Below are 24,027 nucleotides of genomic sequence, written 5' to 3'. Positions count from 1 at the left end.
ATGCCCAGTAACATTCACCAAACATGTGATTAAATAAAGTACTAAAGCTCTTTTATTTTTAACCATCTGGTGAAAACTTTTCTAGGTATAGCCATCCCTCTTAAAAAAAAAAAAAAAAAAAATTTAAAAAATAAAAAATAAAAAAATAAAATGACACTGAACAGAAATTAAGCTTTTCTTATTTATTTGGGGTTTCTCTATAAACAGCAATCACTCTACCGTCCTACCATACACCTATAATGCTCTCACAGAAGCTATTAAAATTCATAGGACTTTTTGCTACCATACTTAAATGGCATCGACATGCCATGCTTTCTAACTTTTCCTTTTCTGATATTAGCTGTCATTTCTATTTGCTATTGCTGCCTTATTTTACACACAAATGTCTGGCAAGGTTCTAAAATGGATTCTGCCTCCAAAGCAGAATAAAATACATGGACCTGGTTATAATTCAGAAGTCTTTCCCACTTACTTCTGACTTGTATCTACATTCTGGTTCTATTAACAGACTCTTACACCACCCACCCACCACATTCTTCATAAAATCTGAGGTGGTTCTATTAGTTTTAAATGAGTGTCATATATTAATCATGAGTAATGAGTCAAAGACTAGCTCCAATATAAACCTCTGGGTACTTTTTTTTAATCCATTTAGGAGACACCAACATCGACAAAGCTGGATTTCATCTTGCTTGATATACTGTGATAGAGCCATAATTTAAATTCACTGTTCCAAAGTTCATGGCATCAAAAATCAAACAACTGACTGCTATGGTACACTGTGCTCACACAGGAAGGCATATCTCCTGAACCTAAGAGTGGAAAGGATAATTTAAGTATAGCATTTAGTTTGTATAATACAACTGGAGCTCATTCCCCACAACAAACTTTGAATAATGTTTATAATTTAGCAATCAACTGAAATGATGAAAGAATTACCACAATTGAAATAAAATATTTATGTATTTCAAACCAGTAGAATTGTATCTTCAAAAACTAAAATAAGCTAAGACAAACCTAGTTCTGAATTAGGGATGGATACCAGTAAAATGGGGGATTGTTTATTTGGGTTTTTGAGTCTCTTTTCTTCTTTTTAAAGATTTAATGAACTTTCATTTGAAATAAGCACAGCTTACTAAATTAAAGGATTTGATTACATATCCTTTAAAAGTAACTAGTTGGGTAAACAATATCCAGGAGTCAAGAAAAGAAAAATTACTTCAAACTGTTTTATGAATATTCTTCCAAAATCACCAATACTTCAACAAAAATAGTTCAACGGAAGATTTCAGTTCCTGGTACTGAAATGAACAAAGAGAACCACATGTTTTTAATGGTGGCTTATAAATGACCCAAATAAATCTCCAAAAGAACAGCAGTGGTTCTTTCTGTACTTTTCCCTTCAAAACTCACAAGACCAATTCAACATAGACATAAAAATTACTGTACTTTATGGCACCACTCACTTTGTGACACATTTATTTGCTGTCATGAAAGTTAGTGCCTCAACAAAGTAAATGAGATTTAGGAAAAACTTTTTTTTACAGTTTAAACAGCACAAAATGTCCTTACCATTTGAGGCAGAAAAGAGTTTACCCACCTCAAATGAGATGATTTTCTAACTAAGTGAGAGACCTAAGTATTTATATATACATGTTACAAGAAGCTTTCCAAATAGCTTTCCAATCAACTATGATGCTGACCTTAGATCAGAATTACACTAACTACCATTTATAAGAAATGAAGCCTACACAACAGAAAACATAAAATTTAACCACTGATGTTCTACTTTCCCTGACTCTGTGAATTAAAACAGAACAACAGCACACCCTGCTGGAAGTTAGTAATACATCCAGAATAACCAGCAACACTGGATTGCTAGGATTCCATCCAAGATGAGAATTACTTCAAAAACAAATTCTAATTTCCCACTAAATGATAAAAGAAGTTCGAGAACATTAGCCATTGCATACCTATATATGTGATCTTAAAAATAAAGACTTAGAATAACTTTAAATAAAAAGATAACACTTTTTCTTCTTGGATGTGTTTCTTTGGGGGGGCAAGGGCAACAAAATAAAAAATAAGCAAATGGGATTCATTAAACAAAAAAGCTTTTGAAGAGTGAAGAAAACAAAACAAAAAGACAACCTATTAAATGGGAAAAGATACTTGCAAATGATATATCTGGGAAGTGCTTGATAGCCAAAATTAATATAAAGAATTTATAAAATTCAGCATTAAAAGTAATCCAATTAAAAATGGGCAGAAGTAACTAGTTGGGTAAACAATATCCAGGAGTCAAGAAAAGAAAAATTACTTCAAACTGTTTTATGAATATTCTTCCAATGGGCAGAAGACCTAAATAGACATTTCTCCAAAGATATACAGATGGCAAACAGACATATGAAAAGAGGCTCAACCTCACTAATTATCAGGGAAATGCATATAAAACCACAATGAGATATCATCTCACCTGCCAGAATGACTGTCATCAAAATGACAAGTAACAATGGTTAAGATGTGGAAAAAGGAAACCTCTGTGAATTGTTGGTGAAACTGTAAATTGGCACAGACCCTATGGAAAATAGTATGGAGGTTCCACAAAAAAACTAAAAATAGAGCTACCATACAGTTCAGCCATTTCAACTGCCCTCCCCTGCAGACCAATCACCTCCAACTGCCCTCGTCTGCCAGCCTGATAACCCCAATTGTCCTCCCCTGCCCACTTGATGGCCCCCAACTGCCCTTCCCTGATCTTGTGATGACATGGCCATTTTGTGACGACATGGGGGTGGCCATCTCTGTGGCGGCCATCTTGTGATGAAACGAGGGTGAAACGCGATCTAGGCTTTTGTTAGTATAAATGTGTGTGTGTGTGTGTGTGTGTGTAATGTAATATTAGCCACAGGAAAAAAAAAACACGGTATTTTGCCATTTGTGACAACATGTATGGACCTAGAGGGTATATGCTGGGTGAAATAAATCAGAGAATGACAAACAATTCACTTATAAGCGGACTCTAAAAAAATAAGCAAAGGAACAAACAGACTCATATGAAGTAAAACTGATTGGTGCCAGAGAGTTGAGTGATGGGAGGATGGGCAAAAAGATGAAGGGTACAAACATAATTGAAACCTGTAAATCACAGGAATATAACAGAGTTAGGGAATACAATCTATATCATCAGAGTAACTTTGTACTGTGACAGACTATCAGGAGACTGCTCGTGGTGACCACTTTGTAAGGTACAAAAGTATCAAATCACAATGTTGTACAACTGAAACTAATATTATATTGTATGTCAACTATACTTCAATTAAAAAGGTCTTTATACCCTGGCCAGGTGCATCGTCCTATACACCAAAAGGTTGAGGGTTCAAATCTTAGTCGAGGTGTATATGGGAGGCAACCAATCATGTTTCTGTTTCTCTCTCTTTCTCTCCCTCCCTCCCTCCCTTTTTCCTCTGATGAGGAGGAAAAAAAAAAAAAAAAAGACCTTACATTCCAGAATTTTAAAAATGTATTGCTTTTTTCCTTTTTCCTGCTCCTTTCCCTAGCCCTACATAGCCCTGACCACACCAGTAATTTTATCATTTTTTTATTTTAACCCTAAATAAAAATATTTTCAAATATGCTTGCTGTAAAGAGAAACTGGCAATCACATTAGAGAAAATTGCATAATGTGATTGCATGAAGCACCCTTTCTCCTTGCCATTACAACTTGGCCTCAGAAGCATCCCTGAAGACCACCATTAAGAATCCACAAGGCAGCCTAGTGGTCCATGAACCACAATTTGCATGCCACTGGCAAAATGCCTACACGGATTCTGCACTTCAAAAAATGCAGACAATATTAAGAAACCACATGTCATGAAACTCCCATCTGGTACATTTCAACATTTTCACAAACATGAAAAATCATGGAGGCCATTGTCTGGATAATCCAACTCAGCACTCTCTTTGTAACAAACTCACAGGAATCAGAGGATGAACAAAAGGTAAAGTTTTGTAAATGTGCTTTTTTCAAAATAAATTTTTACTAATTTCAGAGAGAAGGGGAGAGGGAAAGAAGCATCACTGATGGACTGTCTCCTGCACACCCCCTACTTGGAATTGAGCCAGCAACCGGGGCACGTGGCCTTGACCAGAATCAAACTGAAGACTCTTCAGTCCAGAGGCCAACACTCTGTCTACTCTGTCCACTGAGCCAAACCAGCTAGGGCTAAATGTGCGCTTTTGGTTTTAGAAAAAGGCTCTTTGGAACCACTAAGTTTCCTTCTTAGAGAAAACAAACTATTCTAGCACTTATCTACATTGTTCTGAGTGACTAGTGTTAACTTTATTGTTGTTAATCCTTACCTGAGGGTATTTTTCAATTGATTTTTAGAAAGAATGGAAGGAAGAGAGAGTGACAGAGAAACATCAAGGTGAGAGACACATGGATTAGTTGCATCCCACATGCACCCCAACCTGGGGCCAGGGATTGAGCCTGCAACCGAGGTACCTGCCCTTGACTGGAATCTAACCTAGGACCCTTCGGTCCGCAGACCCATGCTCTATCCACTGAGCTAAACTGGCTAGGGCTAGTGTTAATGTCTTGGCTCCTTGTTTCCATATCTTAAAGGTTCTGATTGACCTGTGGCCAACTTGGAGGCTACTCTTCATCATGAAGGCAAGAACTCATGAAAATCCAATGAAAAAAGGAAGCCAAAGAAGACCAAACACTTCAGTGTAGTTTTTCCTCAAGAATCGCAAAGGCAAATTATCTCAGGTCTATTTTTCTGAAGTTGTTTTCAGAAGTATTACTTGGTTCATTATTTCAATCAAAGTACATTTAAAGTAGATACCAACCTCAAGCCTCTTTTCAAGTGACTCAATTCTGTCCTTTTTGCTTGCTAGGTTGGCTCGTGTGTAGCGGCTCTGCCCAGGGAGATACAAAACTTGACTGTAGCATTCTTCCCACACCTGGTTATAAGCTTCACTTGAGAGTTCGCCATGGCTCATACCTTGTTTTACCACTTCCATCTCCTGTACCAGGACATCTTGGGCCTGTTTAAGATAATAATTTCAATAAGTTTGAGTATTAGAAAGACTTGCCATCAACTAGGAACTTTAAAGACTATTTTTCCTCCCCTTGGGACAAAAGCAAGGAGTTCTAGTTGACTGGTTGTTTCTTGGAACGGGGAAAATGTCTAAGCAAAATGAGTAATGAAGCCTATGTCAATGCAGACTGATCTGAAAAGCCAAGCATTCATGTAGCTCCAATAATATAAACAAACCTTGCCCTCACTCATTATAACAGCAGCTACCATTTCTCAGGTATCTACTATGTGCCAGGAGCTGAATTTAATAGTTTTGCCTATATTATCTCCAAACACCACAACCACCTTAGAAAGTAGCCAATATTAACCTCATTTTAATGTTGATGTCACTAAGGCTCAAAGAGGTGAAATACTTTCTCCAAAAACATATAATTAGTTAGCAGACAAAGCAGGATCGTGTTCAAGCCAAACATCATCAAGGCTTCCACTCTACTATCCCTATCTACCCGAAGGACTTCACATGATCATAGAAGGGAATCAGGCATTTTTTGACACATGCCTTTGTTCTCATCTGAAAGAATGTCCCTGACATTGCTAGAGAATGAGATTGGGGGCACAAGTCAAATACTGATGGGTCATAGGCCAGTTTTTGCTCACTGCTAAAGAAACAGTTCAAAATAACAGAATGAGGAGGTGGGAGGGGAGTTGTACAGGCCTGGCTTCAAACCACAGCTTTTCCATTTTAAGTAGCTGTTTGAACTTGCTTATCATCTCCCATTTCTCATCTCTAAAATGGGGATAATACACTTAGAGTGCGTAGCCCCATGGTTGGCAAACTGCAGCTCATGAGCCACATGTGGCTCTTTGGCCCCTTGAGTGTGGCTCTTCCACAAAATACCATGGCCTGGGCGAGTCCATTTTGAAAAAGTGGCATTAGAAGAAGCTTAAGTTTAAAAAATTTGGCTCAAAAGAAATTTCAATCATTGTACTGTTGATATTGGGCTCTCTTGACTAATGAGTTTGCCAACCACTGGCGTAGCTCAACACCAGACACCCAGATTCTGTGGGCATACCACATGAACTTCTTCCAGCCTTCTGCTTCATGGCTCATGAAAAACTGACAATCTCTTTTTGGGCTTTATAGAAAGCATTCAATCATTCTATAGATTGTACCAATCAATATCAGAAAATAAACAGATGAAAATATGTAAAATTAAGAGAAATGATCAGCATACCAAAAAATTTAAACAAAAAATATAAAAACCACATCTATCCTAATATATAAAAACCCAAGGTCCATATGTCCAAAACAACCGAAGGCTCCGACTGGAAATCAGTCCTGCAGTCAGTGCTGGGTTGTGGTAACCCAGCACTGACTGCCACGGGGACTGCGGATCAGGCCCAGAGTGAAGCCCAAAGAGAGAGGCAGGGTCTGATCCACAGCCTCCATGGCAGCTGTTGATCATCCGTCGCCTCTCTCTTTCTCTCCAGGCTTCACAAGCAGCTGCAACTCTGTTTCTCTCCAGGAACTGCTGATCAGCCCCGCTTCTATGATCAGGCCCAGAGACAGGCCTGGAGACGCTGACTGGCATAGAAACCAACCAATCAGAACCAAATTGACCAGCAGAGGAGGGCAATTGGGGAGGAGATCAGGCCTGAAGTGGGGAGGTGGGGGGGGGCAGTTAGGGGTGATCAGGCCAGCAGGGGAGAGCAGATGGGAGCAAGATCAGGCCAGCAGGGGAGGGCAGTTGGGGGCAACCAGGAAGGCAGGCAGAGGCAGTTAGGGGCAAGCAGGCAGGCAGGCAGCTCAGTGGTTAGGTGCCAGGAAGTCCTAGATTGTGAGAGGGTGCAGGCTGGGCTGAGGGAACACCCCCCCTCCCGTGCGTGAATTTCATGCACCGGGTCACTAGTATAAGATAAATAATTGATATTTTTAAACAATACCTCTTAGGGGAAATAATGGAAACAAACCAATTTTAACACACTTAATGAAAAGTTGACACTTTATGGCAAGAGAAATGGTATCCCACTCGGAAACTGTACATAATAAAAATTTATAAATTTAGCTCCTATCATTATTAAAAGAGAATAGAGCTAAGTAATCTTTAAACTGTCCATAAAGAAATCGCTAAATAGAGGGGTGAGAGTAGCTGGGAAGAGGTAAACGGGGGAAAAAGGAGACATATGTAACACTTTCAACGATAAAGAACTTAAATTAAAATAAAATAATAATCTGGTAGATAAACAGCTGCTTCAAATTCTTTTTGGGAAAAAATGGAGCTATAAATAAATAAAATATGAAAAAATATTTAAACTAATTTGTAATGGTTTTTTAATAATTCTAAAGCACTATTTATAATTACTACTTTCAAAATTTTATTAAGCCCTAGCCAGTGTGGCTCAGTGGCTAAAGTATCAGCCCCAGCAGGGAAGGGTCCTGGGTTTGGGTTCCATTCCCAGTCAAGTGCCTGGGTTGCAGGTTCAATCCTCCGCTGGCCTGGATGGGGCAGTTGCAGGAGGCAACTAATTGATGTTGCTCTCTCACATATCTCTCTCTCCCCCTCCCCCTCCCCTCTCCCTTCCACTCTCTCTTAAAAAAAAGAAAATGGAAAAAATATCAGGTAAGGGTTAACACTTTTTAATTAAAAATGTATTATAATCTATCCCCTACAGAATCTCCATTAGCAATGATGTGATCCTTTATTTTTCTTTTTTAATCCTCAATCAAGGACATGAATTGATTTTAAAGAGAAAGAGGAAGGGAGAGAAGGAGGAAGGGAGAGGGAGAGGGGAAGGGTACGAGAGAAAGAGAAGAAACACTGATGTCAGGGAGAATATCAATCAGTTGCCTGCCCTATGTTCTCCCACCTGGGGATCAAACCTGCAACCTAGGTATGTGCCCTGACTGAGAATTGAACCCAAAATTTATTGGTGTATGGGAATGATGCTCCAAGCAACTGAGCCACACCTGAAATAGGGCAGATGTGCTCCTTATTTCAGGTGTCCATACATACAATAATTTTACAAAAGCTTATTTCTTTTCTTTTTCTTTTTTTTTTTTTAAATATTTTATTGATTTTTTACAGAGAGGAAGAGAGAGGGATAGAGAGTTAGAAACATCGATGAGAGAGAATCACTGGTCAGCTGCCTCTTTGCACACCTCCTACTGGGGATGTGCCCACAACCAAGGTACATGCCCTTGACAGGAATCGAACCCGGGATCTTTCAGTCCGCAGGCTGACACTCTATCCACTGAGCCAAACTGGTTTTGGCTTATTTCTTTCTTTTTCTTTTTTTTTAATTTATTTATTCTTATTGATTTCAGAGAGGAAGGGAGAGGGAGAGACAGAAACATCAATGGTGAGAGAGAATCATTGATCAATTGACTTCTGCATGCCCCCATCTGGGGATTGAGACCACAACCTGGGCATGTGCCCTTGACTGGAATCAAACCCAGGATCCTTCAATCCACGGGCCGATGCCCTATCCCCTGAGAAAACCAGCTAAGGTGTAGAAAAGCTTATTTCTTTAATACCACCCTTCCCTCATGTTTCCAGTCTAAAAAGAGAAAAAACTCTAGAAATATCAAGTTCACAGTCTAATTCTCAGCTCCAGTTCAATAATTAAATGTGATTACTGCAGCATAGTCACTCAGCAGATGTCAAGTTCCAACTTCACGCATTTAAAAATAAATAAATCAAGGATATTCAGAAATCAGGGGCAAATTTTGAAATAATCTAAAGCCTCCTCCCTTTCTCTATTTTCTAAAAATCCTATAATAAACATGTATCACTTAAGCTATAAGAAAAATACAAAGTAAGACAAAGAAAGAGAGAGGAAAAGTGCAGGAGGAAAGACAGAAAAAAAGAATCTTGTTTTCCCCCAATTGTACATTTAGGCCATTCTAATCATTGCCTCTCAGAGATAATGACTTTTAAGCTAATGACCACTCTGCTTCCATGAAGCCAACTGTATTTTCTTACACCATTGTACAGATTTCTATTCATAATCATAGCCATTTGCTCTGTCAGAGCAGAAAGAATAATATGGAAGAAGAGGCAGGAAAGACTTCCTACTAGAAAATATTTTTTTCCTTATATCCAAAAGGACAGAGAAATCATGTAAGGGAAATAAATTCAGTAAAATATATTTCCTTTATTTGAATAAATAAAAGCTTAATCTCTAAATATCATTACCAGAGCCAGTGTTGATATAATAAAGACTTATCGCTGAACATTGGGGGGTAGGGTTGATGGAGGAGAATATCCATGAATATCAGTATGGGGGAAAAAGTTAATATTTGCCCATGATACATGGCATCAAACTACTTAAATCTCAAGACAGAAATATTCCACTCAATCATACCTTTTTCAGCTCTTCTTTAGCGAACTTTTCATAAGGGTTATGTTCCAGATAGGCAACATGCTCTGAATTATTGGTAGCAAATCCTACAGGTTTTCCTTTTTTATTTCCAGATGGTTCATAAGGGTGATGTAGAAGGTCATAATGAAGCATTGTGATCATTTCTTTTTTGATTAGTTCTTCACTTTTCTGTAAATCTGTTAACGGTGGTTCTACATTTAAGGGTCTTAGAATAGTTTCATTTACCTAAAATTGTAAAACAAGTAAAATTACCAAACATATTCACTGCAATATACTAACATTATTACTTGTTCTAGCATAAATTAAACAGCAGTTATACATTTTCAAAAAAAATCCTTTTTTCCTTCCTTTTAAATACTCTTTTGTTCAGGGCCTAGATCTGAGAAATTCTGTACCAAATTCTAGGCAGTAGATAAAATTTTGTTTTATAAAACTTTATGAATTATAAAAAGAAATCAATCACATGAAAAAAAAAAAAAGAAAAAAAAAAACTTAAAACTTCCCCAACCAAAAATTCTAACACTTACTTCTGAAGGTCTTGGAAGATCTTTCTGGACAGCTTTATGCATTCGCTTCATTTCCTTTACACGTTCTGCATCTCGTATGGCCTAAAAAGTTATTTTATATCCATTATTGGCATTACAAAGTATTTAACACATTTTAATACAGTTGAAAACACTTCAGTCTATAAGAACATGTATGTCCAAGAGCTGGAACTCTAGACATCTGTAAGTTTGCAGGAAGGCCATATAAGGCAATAGAAATTAATCTAATCTGTTCTCTCAGTAAAACAGCAATTAAGAACTTCCAACATCTACCAGAGTATGCTCCAAATTTACATGCTATATCCATCAGATAATTATCCTTTTCTTGTGTAAATCAGAATCTGAAATTTTAGGTGACTATTCCTCCTGCAACACAACCCTTTTCATGCACCCAAAGCTACCTTTGTTTAATTTAAAAATCCAGCAAATGAATGTCTTGTTTCCTGATTCTCAAATTATGAAGAATGTGGAGGTAGCACATTAGAATCTCTCACCATTTCTGGCTAAATGTATCTCAAAGTCACTATAAGAACTAAACACAAAAAGTATTACCCTATATTCCCACCCAAAAGCATATTTATGTGGTTTCCTCTAAAATACAATTTCCAATGATGCCATTTTCACTCTAATCCCATGAAATTATTCAACTTCAAATCCATCCTGAACTAGGCTGCAAGAATTTCTTAAAGGGTCACTCAATCTCAGTTTTAGTTCAAGAGTCACCAGCCACGAGACTTGCTAAGATTAACTTAATTCACCTGCGCCTGTTTGCTCACTTCTAAAATGAAGCTAATACAGATACCTATTTTATTTAAATCACCAAGTCATTATGTGTGAATGAGAAAGTAACTGTAAGATATGTTAATACAAAGCGTTGCTATTATTATTCTGGCACACTCTCTAAATTTCCAAATCCACATTTTTTATTAGTTTACACTGATCTAAAACCATTTACTCAACCAATCCAAAATGTACTTGTTTTTAAGACTGATCAGTAACTCTTGGCTAGAGTAAAAAGCAATGTCTAAAAGACTATTTATGTGTATTTTAAGAAAGCATAATGAATTTGACAAAGGATACTTAAATTGATTTTACACACACACACACACACACACACACACACACACACACACTTTAAGAATGCCTATCAAGATAGAATATTCTGAGTATATTATTAATTACTAGAGGCCTGGAGCACAAAATTCGTGCACTCAGGTGTGTGTGTGTGTGTGTGGGGGGGGGGGGGGGGGGGTACCCTCAGCCCGGACTGTGCCTTCTTGCAGTCCAGGAAACCTCAGGAGATGTCCGGCCGACATCTTATGCCCGCTCACTGTGGGGAAGGGCCTAAGCCAGCAGTCATACATCTTTAGCGCTTCCGCAGGGGCGGGAGAGGCTCCCACAACCGCTGCTGTGCTTCACCAGCCCTGGGCCAGGCTTTTGGCTGAGTGGCATTTCCCCCGTGAGAGTGCACTGACCACCAAGGGGCAGCTCCTGCACTGAGCGTCTGCCGCCTGGTGGTCAGTATGCATCACAACAACCGGTCATTTCACCATTTGTTTGATTTGCATATTAGCCTTTTATTATACAGGATATGAGTATATATTATTACTGATATAAGTAGTTTACGTTAGGGTTTTTTAAATATTGAAAAAATTCATAGGTAGAGATCTTGAGATATTTAATGGCCATTCTTCATTCTTTCAGCCCACTGACACATTCAGCAAACTCACACTTCCTTCCTTTCCAGCACAGTTACCCACCTGCTTTCGTGCATCCACGTCAGCAGCATCTTCAATGTATGTATCATCTATTTCACGGTCTTCCAGCTCCTTCTCAGCATTTTCTGGTAGAACAATTTCAAAGTCATTCTTAGGTGCAGGAAGACCCATCAACCCTAAACGGAGGTGTTCACGAGACTCTCTTTCCTGTAGAAAAAAGTCAATCTTTCTCAATTCATATACATTAACCAACCAATATATTATGAATTCCTAAAATATAACTAGCTTAATTTTAATTTTAAAAAATGATCCTAACTTCAGATTTGAGACAAGTTTTTAAATTTCTATCTCCGTTTCTTCCGTACATTAAGACAAATCAATTTGGAATCAGTGGGAGTTACTCTGATATATTCTAATAGAAGGTTTGGGAAGTACCTCTGCAGGGGCAAAAAAAAAAGAAGTCCTTCAGGGTTTCCAGTTAAGGAAAACATTGCTGACACAAATTTAGTAACAATCAAAAGAACAAGTTCAAAAGTCAATTTATCCTCCGACTAGTAAAAATCTAATCTGAAAAGATGTCTGATTTGTGTGTGCATATATTTTTAATAGAAAGACTAGATCATATGCAAGCCAAAAAACAGTCCAATGGGCCCAAAGTTTTCCCCAGTATATCCTCAGCTCACCTTTCCAATCTCACTCCCCACTGCTCCATTACACGTTTGCTACGTGTAAAGACCAGATGAGTTGCTAAAAACACTCTCCACACTCACGTTGTGGCCTCCATCTGGAACAGCCACCACCTTCCTTCTGAGCACATCTTGTCAATGAAGGCTTTACTAGTTCTCACCCAACAACTATTAATCCTTTCCTTGGCCACCCTAACTAAGCAGGCTGGTTTTACTCAAAGAGCTTACTTTGTTCTTATATTACAATTATTTTTTAACTTGCTTTAGTCCTGCCAATCTCTCCAGAGTATAAACTTCTTTAAGACAAAGGACATCTTTACTCAACTTTAGATCCCCAGAAGTGTCTAGATCTGTGCTTTGCACACATTACCTATATTCTTCATTTAATTCTTACGTCGCCATTCAGAGTTGGCATTAGTTGATATCAATTTTCACCACTTAAAAAAACTCTAACCAAATCTATAGATGAAGTTAGAATTTGTAAAATGAAAACAGGCCAACATCATTATAACTTATTATAAAAATAAATATCTCACAATGATTTTCTATGGCATCATAATAAAGCCTAACAGTGATGTAATAAAAGCATTATTATGGCTGAGCAAAACTGCAACCTTATTTATTTATTTATTTATTTATTTATTTTGTTAATCCTCACCCAAGGATATTTTCCCATTGATTTTTAGGGAGAGTAGAAAAGAGAGAGAGAAACATCGATATGAGGAAAACACATCAATTGGTTGCCTCCTATATATGCCCTGACAAGGGCCCAGGTCTGGGAGGAGCCTGCAACAAAGGCACATGCCCTTGACCAGAATCGAACCCAGGACTCTTTGGTCCACAGGCTAACACTCGATCCACTAAGCCATGCCAGCTAGGGTCAACCTTCATTTTGATCATTACCTTTCTACATCACTATGCAAAACATATGAAAGAAACCTTTACTAAGATCAGCAATAAACATCAAATTTTGAGATCTAGATTTGTCCTTGAAGTAGAGAGCTAACAGGAATCAAGGGTCAAAATCTGATTTGAGGTGTTCAAAACTAACAATTTATTTTACAAAAATAAAAATTTTAAAAAATACATAAATGTATCGCCCAGCTGGCATGGCTCAGTGGTTGAGCATTGAACTATGAACCAGGAGGTCACAGTTTGATTCCTGTTCAGAGCATATGCCTGGGTTGTGGGCATGACCCCCAGTGTGGGGCATGCAGGAGGCAGCTGATCAATGATTCTCTCTCTTCATTGATGTTTCTATCTCTCTCTCCCTCTCCTTTCCTCTCTAAAATCAATTTTAAAATATTTTTAAATAATAATAAAATATATAAAAATAAATGTACCATTCATGCCCAAACCGTTTTGGCTCAGTGGTAGAGCGTCGGTCTGCGGACTGAAAGGTCCCAGGTTCGATTCCGGTCAGGGGCATGTACGTTGGTTGCGGGCACATCCCCAGTAGGGGGTGTGCAAGAGGCAGCTGGTCGATGTTTCTCTCTCATTGACATTTCTAGCTCTCTATCTCTCTCCTTTCCTCTCTGTAAAAAATCAATAAAATATATATTTTTTTAAATAAATAAATGTACCATTCAAGTATTCAAGTAAATGATAAAAATTAAAATCATAAAAGATACAAGTATTACTACAGACATAATCAAAACTCACAAACATGTTAAGAGTAAGAAAAAACAGACATGAGATTAAGTACTGCAAATCATTTTCCTCTGCTGACATCCACAGGTGTGTAGATTCTTAAGATATAAGTAATATGCACTGACTAGGGAGGGAGGGAATTTTAATTTGGCAGCCATAAGATACCAAAAAAAATTTTTTTAAAGATATTAAACAGAAATGACATGTACCATCTGCTTCACATAAGAGGGATCATTGTAGTCTGCCATTCCATCCTCAGGATTGATGTTTAACTTGTCTCGAAGAGGAGTTCTGCCGGGGGTGGAGTTAACAACTGGTTTGGGAGTTGTCCCACTCCGGGGGGTCAGCCCTTCTGATCCATGAGAGGGAGTCCTAGAAAGACAAAAATTCTAATTAATAAAAGTACCGCTTTTATTTGTACTGTGCCTTCAAATGCTTTTCACAAATTACTTTACAAGGAAAACAATGAAGATTCCAAAAATTCTGTCACCCTATCTGGTTTTAGGTTAGATCTCTAGATTAAAATAAAGGATTGGCTCAACTAGCTTATTATTATTTACACACAGTATCTTTATTTTAATGACTTGAAATAAAGTCATTATATTTGACATTACTTGCCTTCCTAAGATAGGTCCTCCAAACATTATCTCAACTTTTTCTTGATATGGTACAGTAGCTAAGAACATACAGGGGACAGAGAAGAGTCACCACAGTCAAAGACCCCAGACTCTGTTTTAATTCAAGGTCTTTTTATCATTCCTATGCCTGTCTCTATTAGCTGCCTCATCATTATCATCAGTGTGCATGCTGTAAGTAGTTCCTCTCTTCACATTTCTTTTTTTTTGAAATCATATATAAATCCGAGTGAGAGCTAAGAGAATCTCTTAGGAATAAAATCCTAATAGACTTTGCAACTTAAATTTTAATTGTCCAAGCTTTTTTGTTTTGTTTGCTTACTTCCTGTATCTTGGGTGTGTTCCAGACAAGTGAATGCTGCCAGAGAGCTGCTCCCAGAGGTGAGGTGAGGTGCTATCGTATCAGACATGGTCCCTACCCCCAAGGAACTTACAATGTGTTTGAGAGACAAGACATACACAGGAAAAAAGAGGAATCAGGCTCTCTTACAAGCCTTGCAGGAGTTATTAAATGAGGATCTGGCTACCAATGTTTCTTCATTGTGCCATCATGTAGGGCTGTAATAGTCAGATGCTTTCCATCTAAACAACCAATGGGAGGATATATCCTAAGGTGACCAGACGTCCCGCTTGTGGCAGGACAGTCCCGATTTTCAACAATTTGTCCCGCGTCCTGCAGCGTTTTGAAAAAGTGGGACGTCTGGTCACCTTAATATACCCAAATGTTTAAATTAAAAGTAAACCCCAAATATTTCCAACCTTTAAAAGCTCAAATTCCATTTTAATACAACTTGCTTCTATAACGTTTGTATTTTTTTAATTCTTCTTTAAAACACAGTAGCTTAAAACAAAAGAACTGCAAACAAATACTGGACTCTAAACTCATTAATGATATACACAAGGAAATGTTTAGTGGTGAAATAAACTGATACAGCAAAGTTATCCTGAAATGCATTAAAATAAGATGAATTGATAGGTGATGGATGGATATGTGATAAAATAAATACAGTAAAATGTTAACAACTATAGAAATCTAGGTGGTAAGTGTAGGGATGTTTGCTTTACCATTATTTCAACTTCTCTGCATAAGTTTCCATAATGAAATGTTTCGGGAACAGCAATAGAGGTACATACATTTAAAAAAATGATTTTTATCAAATTCATCAAATGATCAATAATAGATTTATTTGCTCTTTTAAATCAGATAAAACGTATCTGGAAACAAGGTGTTAGCATCAGAAACTGCAGAAAGGAAGCTCCATATAGTATTTAACCATTTCGGGGATTGAGAAAAAGTCAAGAAGACAAGCTGATCACTATTTCCATATTCTGTTAACATTACTAAAGAAAACATGTTGTCCAAGTTCTCAGATTCAAGTTTATCTAAAACAGAAAACATCTGCTTATTTATAACTAGTGACCCAGTGCATGGATTCATGCACATTGAAAAGAAATTAATTAGAAGGTGGGGTGCCTGGGCGAGAGGGGCAGAATATGCCCTGTAGGAACCTCCCGCAGTCACTCCCCGGCCAGCCACACCTGGGGCGGTGCCACAGGTTGAAGGGCGTCTGTGAGGTGAGCAGGGTCCCTCCGGCAGGTGGGGTCCCTCAGCCTGACCTGCAGGGATCAGGCCGAAACTGGCTCTCCGACATCCCTCAAGGGATACCAGATTGTGGGAAGCCAGTTCTTAGGTAACACACCCTGGAATCGGGCTCCCTCCTCTCTGGTTCCAGGGTGCGTCACCTGAGAACCACCACTGCCAAGTCACCACAGCTCAGCAGCTCCTGCGTTGTGTCTGCTCCCTGGTGGTCAGTGAGCGTCTTAGCTACCAGTAGGACAGTCGCTTAGCCTTTTTTATAAATCTATAGATAGATAGATAGATAGATAGATAGATAGATAGATAGATAGATAGATAGATAATAGATAGATAGGTATAGGTATAGGTATAGGTATAGGTATAGGTATAGGTATAGGTATAGGTATATAGATAGATACCTGAATGGGGTTGAAAGAACTGTGTTTGGAGTCTGTACAACCTGCCGTTGAGGAGTCACGCCTGAGAAGTCACTCTCGTGCAAAGGTGTGTTAAGTCCGCCTTTTAATGGGGTGTCCACATTGGTCAGGGCCATGAGGTTCTGGGCTTCCTGATCAATGAAAAAATAAAGTATTTCAACAGTTTTAGTCAGAAGACAGAATGTCTTCTGGTATTACTATACAAATCTTAAAACAAATAAAACTGTTATACATTTTATTAATGAAAACCAAGAGATAAAATGACTACTAGGCCATGGCAGATTCAGTACTTCCATTCCTGTGTCAACATAACATAGCACCTCAGAAGTTTAAGATTAAATTTTTATATGTTAAGAAATGCTTTTGTGGCCTCAGATATGGCATAACCATTTATCTAAAAGCTTCTCCTATCACCTGTGCCAAACCTCTTTATAATCATAAAGAACTAAGAATTCAAATTTTCCAATGTGAGTTTGCGCTAAATGTCAGAACAACTAAACTTTAATCCAGTTTTATCGCTAATTGTAGTATATCTAGTTTTCATTAGCCTCTCTAAATCTGATTCTCCCATTAGGAAGTTGACACTACCAGCTGGCCTATCACTTCATAAGAAAACTCATGTGGGCAGGTTCATTTCTGAAGTTTTACTTGACTCAGTCCCTCCACTATAATCCTGTATTCATTATTATCACTGTACCTACAAGTCTCTTAATACCCAATTTAGGTTCTGTAAGATTGTTATTTTCCAAGATAGTAGTACAATCATTATCTCACATGCTTTTCTTATAACCTTAACACTCCATCCATCATAAGATAAAGTCTATATCCCTCCTCTTGAATCTAGGTGGACTCACTGATAACTAACAGGCAAGGAGAAAACAAAATGCAGCTTCACACACACTCACTACAACAACCCACACTGGAGCACTGAGAGACCACGGGAGAAGTTCAACTTTGATGCCACCAAGCTGTGAGAAAGGCGAGGCCACGTATAAATTTACTCTATATTCCCAGCACAGACAGCAGCAAACACCACATATGGAAAGATGATCCCAGGCTCCCTATCTATCAAGTCACCCTCAAATGTTGAGTCATCCTAGCTAAGGCCCAAGACACATGGAGCTGACACAAGCTGTTCCTTCTATGCCCTGAATTCCTGATCCACAGAAACCATGCGTACAATACAACTTTTAAACCACCAGGTTCTGGGGCAAAATGAAGATAACTGTAACAAGGCTTACTTCGTTATTCACTATTAATAAAAAGAACCTTACATTTCACATTACCAATTGTGTGTGCTCTTTCTGCTATTCCATTTTTTCCCCATCTAGGTTCCCAAAAGGCTGGCCAGCTTGATGCCTTCCAGGCAGGAGAATGGAAGCTACTTACTTAACTGGTAAAAAGATCTAGAAATACTGACATCAAGAGTTCCCCAGTGAAACTCCACAGCAGGTTCAGCCTATAAGGAAGCCTAGAGTCAAGGAGCCCCACCCAAACCTAAGGAACTTATCAGTTTTAATTGCCCCACTCTTACCCCCTGGATATAGGAGAGCCAAAGATCAAAAGATATTTAAGGAAACATCTCATATGAAAGATAGAGAAAATGACTACTAGGCCAAAGTAGTAAACAAGTATCTTAGCAATAAGTTAGTAAAAACAGAGAATTGTAATTGGTGCCTCTAGAGAACAAACAAGTGATGAAGGACACAACTGTTTTCTTACTAAGCCATACAGGACTACTTGACTCCTGAATCAAGACCTTAAAACGACATTTCTATTAGAGAAAAGGAAATGAGATGTAAGGGTCAAGATGCAATGGTGTTTGGTTAGTTTGCTATTCTCTGACATGCAGACACCCTAAGAACACACAGAGCTGTGTACCTAAGGTGTTAAGGAGAGGAAGAAGGATGGCAGCCTATGGCAAGCTAAGTACAGAAATGCAGAGTTTTAAAAATTACTTATCACACACATCTGACTTCTTTCTAGGATTGCTAGGTAACATGCACTTTTAAAATGCTGTGCTTTGCTGACAGGTACTAAAGACTAATGAAGATAGAAGGGCCAGCTTGACAAAAACCCCAAGAGCTAAGACTTAATAAATGTAAGAAGAAAACTGCCTAACCACTCAATCTGCTGAGTTAGCTTCCCCACTACAGAAATCTCTAGGATCCATGCATTCAGGATTCAGTTTCAAACTCAGTGTTCTGCCTCATAATCCTTACAATAACTAAAAGTGAAAGGCTCATTCTACTATATGACACCTTACCTGCAGAATTCTGTCCTGAGAAGCTGGCGTTCGTGGTGTTCTAAGAGCAATGCTGTTGTTGGTGACATTGTACTCAGACAAGAGAGTACTGGAAGCCGAGTTTGTTATGCCAGATTCCTCAGCTGTTTGACGTGCAATCTCACTTGCTTGGCCTACTTTCACAACTTCCTGGAGTTCTGCATCTGAAATCTAAAAAGAAAGTTATCACAATAAACAGTATTCTAACCAGAAAACAACACAACTTAAAATTTCCATATTCCAGAAAGATAAACTGCTGAAGCTGTGTGATGAGTACACAGGGTACACTGTACCACTCTCTTTACACTTGTGGATTTGAAAATTTCCATAACACAGCTTTTCTAAAGTCTTTCCTATATAATGTGAGTGTCAGGGGTAAGGGGAGAAATTCCATAGTATCAAGCTACAAAGTCTTGAGTGTATTTCCACACTAAAAATCTTTTAAAATAAGCAACATATTAATATACCAAAAACTTGTGTTTGTACAAAACTATCATATGGGGGGGGGGGGGGAGGTGTGACTGAAAAACAATTAAAATATCACAGAGAATCCACTCATCCACAAGAGAGGAAGGGAGAGAGTGAAATATCAATATGAGAGTTGCCTCCCGTACTCAAACGAGGATCGAACCAGCAACCTAGTTATGTGCCCTAACCGGGAATCGAACTGACAACATTCTGGTGTACAAAATGAGGCTCCAATCAACTGAGCCACCCAGCCAGGGCTAGGCCATGAATTTCTTAAGAACATCTAGCACCTAACAAAAACTTGGTACATAAGGCCTCAAATATTTGCTGAATAAATGATCAGTGTATGAGTTCACACAATGAAAAATATGCTTATATCAGATTACCTGAGGGGCAGGAAGTACTAATTTGCTTCTCTTTTTAGTAAATTCAGAAACACCACTTGTTTGAAGAATAGCCGATGGTAAATCAGATTCTTTTTTCCTTTTCAAATGCTGCTTATCTTTTTTTCTATCTCTTCCTTCTTTTTCACTGTGATGGATCAAGGTAGAGAAGAGATTTTTAAATTACATAAAGGCAATAACCTTGAAAGCCATATAAAATCTCATACATTTTGAACAAAACAATCCCATTTCTAAGAAAATTACTAATTGACAAACAAAAACTATATATATTAAGTTGGCTCCTACACCATCACCTATCCACTAATTCAAGAAAAATGACTTAGAATAATGATAGAATTATTCAGAAAACAGAATATATTAAGTAATTTAACTATTAACTATTAAAGCTATCTATAATAATAAAAGCGTAATATGTGAATTAGACCGGATGATCTTCCGGACTAAGTCGTGGCTGTGAGGGCTGAGGCAGAGGCAGGGGCAACCGCTGTGGCTTGTGAGGCCAAGGGCAGCAAGCGTGGCTGCGAGGACCGAGTCCCTTGCACGAATTACGTGCATCAGGCCTCTAGTATACTATAAAGACTATAAGCTAAATGTTACATATAACATCAAAATAACATAAACTATATCATATTATACTTACATAAAAATGTTTACATAGAAAAATAAAGTATACAGAAAGAAAAACAATTATATAAAGGGAATAAAATTAAAAAATTGTGAATTTTATAATTTCCCTTTAAACTTTTATTCAATTGTTTATGACTTTTTAAACTCACAAAACTTTTAAAACAAATATTTAAGTGAGGACAAATTACACCAAAAAGTTACTAGGAAACTGAAAGACAGGCTAAGGCGGACTTTTAAAGCCCAGGAATGCCTCCTCCCCTTCTGCGTGCTATCCTCTTCCCCCATGTAGTCTACTCCTTCCAGATGTTTTCATCTTTAAGCTCTTTATTTGTTGAAATTACCTAATTTAAGAAATAAATATAATGGAGTACGTCCAAGAAAACCCTGTTTTACAGTGGCTAATGTCAGTTGTTTAGTAATAATTCATGCAATAGAAATAATATGTCAATCAGGAAATGGAAAACTAAAAATCTTTGACAATCATAATCCTCCCCACAATTTTCAGATATAAGAATTAAAACTCTAAAAATCCCTTGAAATAGGCAAAATCCTCTGCACCCTCCACCATTTTATAAATATACCTACTTATCCCCACTAAGTACAAATTTGTAGAATGCAAGGCAAAATAAATAAACCAAATATTGACAGACTCCTTCAGGCTATTATTAAAACAACTAAGCTATTTACAAATATACATAAATCTTGAATTAAAATTTTGACTCAGTGAGTAGACAGTTCACTAAGAGCAGTGCTGACATTTTAAGAGCTCCAAAGAGCATTCTATGCCAAACACAGGACTGATTTTCCTCAGAAAGGTGAGCCCATTAAGTAAATAAAAGCACATGTCAGCTACATTGTGCTAATAAAAACCTGACGCTGACAAGGATAATACCTGGCCCTCCATAAAATCCCTACTGTAGGCCGACACCGGTTTGGCTCAGTGGTAGAGCGTCGGTCTGCGGACTGAAAGGTCTCAGGTTTAATTCTGGTCAGGGGCATGTACATTGGTTGGGGGAACATCAGCGGTAGGGGGTGTGCAGGAGGCAGCTGGTCGATGGTTCTCTCTCATCGACATTTCTAGCTCTCTATCTCTCTCCCTTCCTCTCTGTAAAAAATAAATAAAATATATATATTTTTTTTAAATTCCTACTGTATCTTCCCATTTTTAAAATCAGAAAGGCACTTACGATCTTAACTCGCCATCAAGATCCTGTTGTCTTAACTTCCTAAAATCTGCATCAAGAGCCTGGTAGTTTTCCTCTGAAGTATCATAGAAACCAAGAGCAGGCTTTTTTTCAAATGGGATTTCAGCATTATAATCAACTCCTCTCTTCTTTTTTCTCTTCTTCTGGATTTCTATGCCAGCTGCTCGAAGTTCTCTTCTCTTTTGGAGGGCAGCAAGACGTCTGAAGAAAAAGAACACAAACCACCTTAAAAATCATATGCCATAGGTAAGGGATAGATTATCCAAAGGTTTTAAGAAAACTAATTGGTTATTTGAGAAAGAAAGAAAATCCTCACCGCATACCATTCACCAAAGTAAAGTTCAGTTTCAATTTAAAGTATACACATACAAAAGCAAAAATAAAAACCAGAAGAAACTATGTGTAAATAAATATGTATCTTATCCCTGGGTGGGAATGTACTCACCAAATATAAATAAAAGACAAAGGAAAAGAACAAAGGCTTTAAAATTTAATATCTCTGTAGCACTATTTTTAAAAAATCATAAAGCAAATAATAGAGAAAATATTTGTAATTATTAGGAATAGTTAGATATAACTTATGCAACCCAACTGAAATAAACAATAGGAAACAAACTGTTCGTAGGTCAAAGCTCAACCATTGAGCCATGCCGGCTGAGCTAAAGCTGGATATTTTTAATTAAAGCAAGCAATGTCAGCCATACTTGGAGATTTTTTATATATGCACTTGCCACATCCTGGGCCCAATCCCCATGACTAAAAGGCTCAAAAAAATTTGTTTCCCAACCAACCATGGACAAAAATGGAAAAGTGATTTTTTTCAACCTTACTCAAATTATTTAACCCCAACAAATGTACAGAAAAGTGGCTGAGACTGGACAGAAATTTTAGTACCTCCCTTTAGTTTTTGCTTAGTCTCAGCCCAGTCATTCTCCCATCATAAGTAACTATTCTGGGCTAGTGACTGGCCAGATATGCCAACAAGCATCCTCAAGCATGAAATAATCCTCCATCCCAGGATCTGGCACTACAAAGCCATTACTGGGGAAACCATCAACACAATGCTAGTCAGTAGGTAAGGAAGCACGTCCTGATTTGGGGACCATAAAAGGCAGCTGTGTAGGCTAGGGAAGTTATTACAATGCCTAAACTCCAAAGCTAATAAGCATTATACAGTTCAGGTCTTCTCTTTATCCACTTCTGGGCTATTAGGAGTGATGTCAATCATGGCTCTAATCAAAAGGAAAAAGGAAGGGGAACATGGAGAAAACCTGAATAGAGGATAACACTAAACTCACTTTTTAAATAAAAATTTCTGTGAAAGTCTAAATATGGTTTAAGGATCATTAACTCCCTCTAAGTTCAGTCAAGCTTCCTATTTTAAGTCGGTGCCTGCCCAAAACCAACCAAGGAAAGTAATTAACAGGCAACCATGCAAAAGTCATATAGCCTGTGTGTCCTCCACCCATCTGACTCCAAGATGGCTGCCACAAAAAAGCACTCCTGTGCTAACAGAAAAACCCAACATGCTGAATAGACTACCTGGGCATTACTTCTGCCATATCCTACCAAAAATAAAATTCTAAGGTCTTTTTTTCCTATATTCTGAAATGATTAGGGGGAAAAGTAAGATGTTTCCAAAGCAATAAAGAATATTACCAAAACTAGAATTGAACAACAGGGTTGGATAAATCATGCAGTTATATCAGACTAAGGCTGCACAGACTAATTGTTCAACTATGAATGGAAACAACCATACCTTGCTTCTTCCAACTGTTTCTCTCTTGCTTTCCTCTTGGCCTTCTTTCCCTGAGTATTAGCCAGGCGGGCTCTAGCTTCAGAAAGCATCTCAAGTTCATCTACAAAAACAAAGAGAAGAAAAACCAAGTTCTTCTCCAATAGAAGCAAGGCATGTGAGAGACATGCTCTAGTGCTTAAGATGAGAAAAAACATCTCCTATAAATAAATACAATTCCTGCATAACAGGTATTTTGAGAAGAGCTAAGTAAAATGAAATTAGAAAAAGTATCTAGTAAGTTTTCATTAAAAAGTGGCTATAATTATCATATCCTTATCATCTACCTGGCAAAACAAAAATTGTGAAATATTGCAGAACTACTATTTAATTACAAAGGAACTGATCATCTTCACTAGATACACCTTTTTCCCCCACAGAAGTTATTTCTCTCCAATGTCTTAGGCCAATTCCTATGCAAGGCTGTCCAATGAAATCATAAGGGACCTTTGAAAAATCTCAGATTCCAGGGTCACCCCTCCACCCCGAAATTACTGACTCGGTTATCTCCAGGGAAGGTTCTAGTAGTACCTATATTTTTAAAAGTTCCCCATGTAACAATAATGCAG

The 24,027-nt window shown here is 37.9% G+C and overlaps 1 protein-coding gene across 1 annotated transcript in view; it reads right to left on the bottom strand.

Moving 5' to 3' along the window:
* CDC5L (cell division cycle 5 like) overlaps positions 1–24,027 on the bottom strand; it is a 45,545-nt gene that overhangs the window by 15,320 nt on the left and 6,198 nt on the right. Inside the window, exons 5-14 of the mRNA XM_084889809.1 lie at positions 23,423–23,522; positions 21,646–21,864; positions 19,814–19,958; positions 18,942–19,130; positions 16,658–16,806; positions 14,237–14,399; positions 11,734–11,898; positions 9,956–10,036; positions 9,411–9,653; positions 4,855–5,052 (exon numbers count right to left, since the gene is read on the bottom strand). Coding sequence (XP_084745935.1) covers positions 4,855–5,052; positions 9,411–9,653; positions 9,956–10,036; positions 11,734–11,898; positions 14,237–14,399; positions 16,658–16,806; positions 18,942–19,130; positions 19,814–19,958; positions 21,646–21,864; positions 23,423–23,522 — 1,652 coding nt within the window. The remainder of the gene's footprint in view (positions 1–4,854; positions 5,053–9,410; positions 9,654–9,955; positions 10,037–11,733; positions 11,899–14,236; positions 14,400–16,657; positions 16,807–18,941; positions 19,131–19,813; positions 19,959–21,645; positions 21,865–23,422; positions 23,523–24,027) is intronic.

Source organism: Pipistrellus hanaki (genome assembly GCF_964339955.1).
Source record: "Pipistrellus hanaki genome assembly, chromosome: 7".
Lineage (NCBI taxonomy): Eukaryota > Metazoa > Chordata > Mammalia > Chiroptera > Vespertilionidae > Pipistrellus > Pipistrellus hanaki.
Note: the sequence above shows the minus strand (reverse complement) of the source record. Positions and strands in the feature narration are given on the sequence as shown.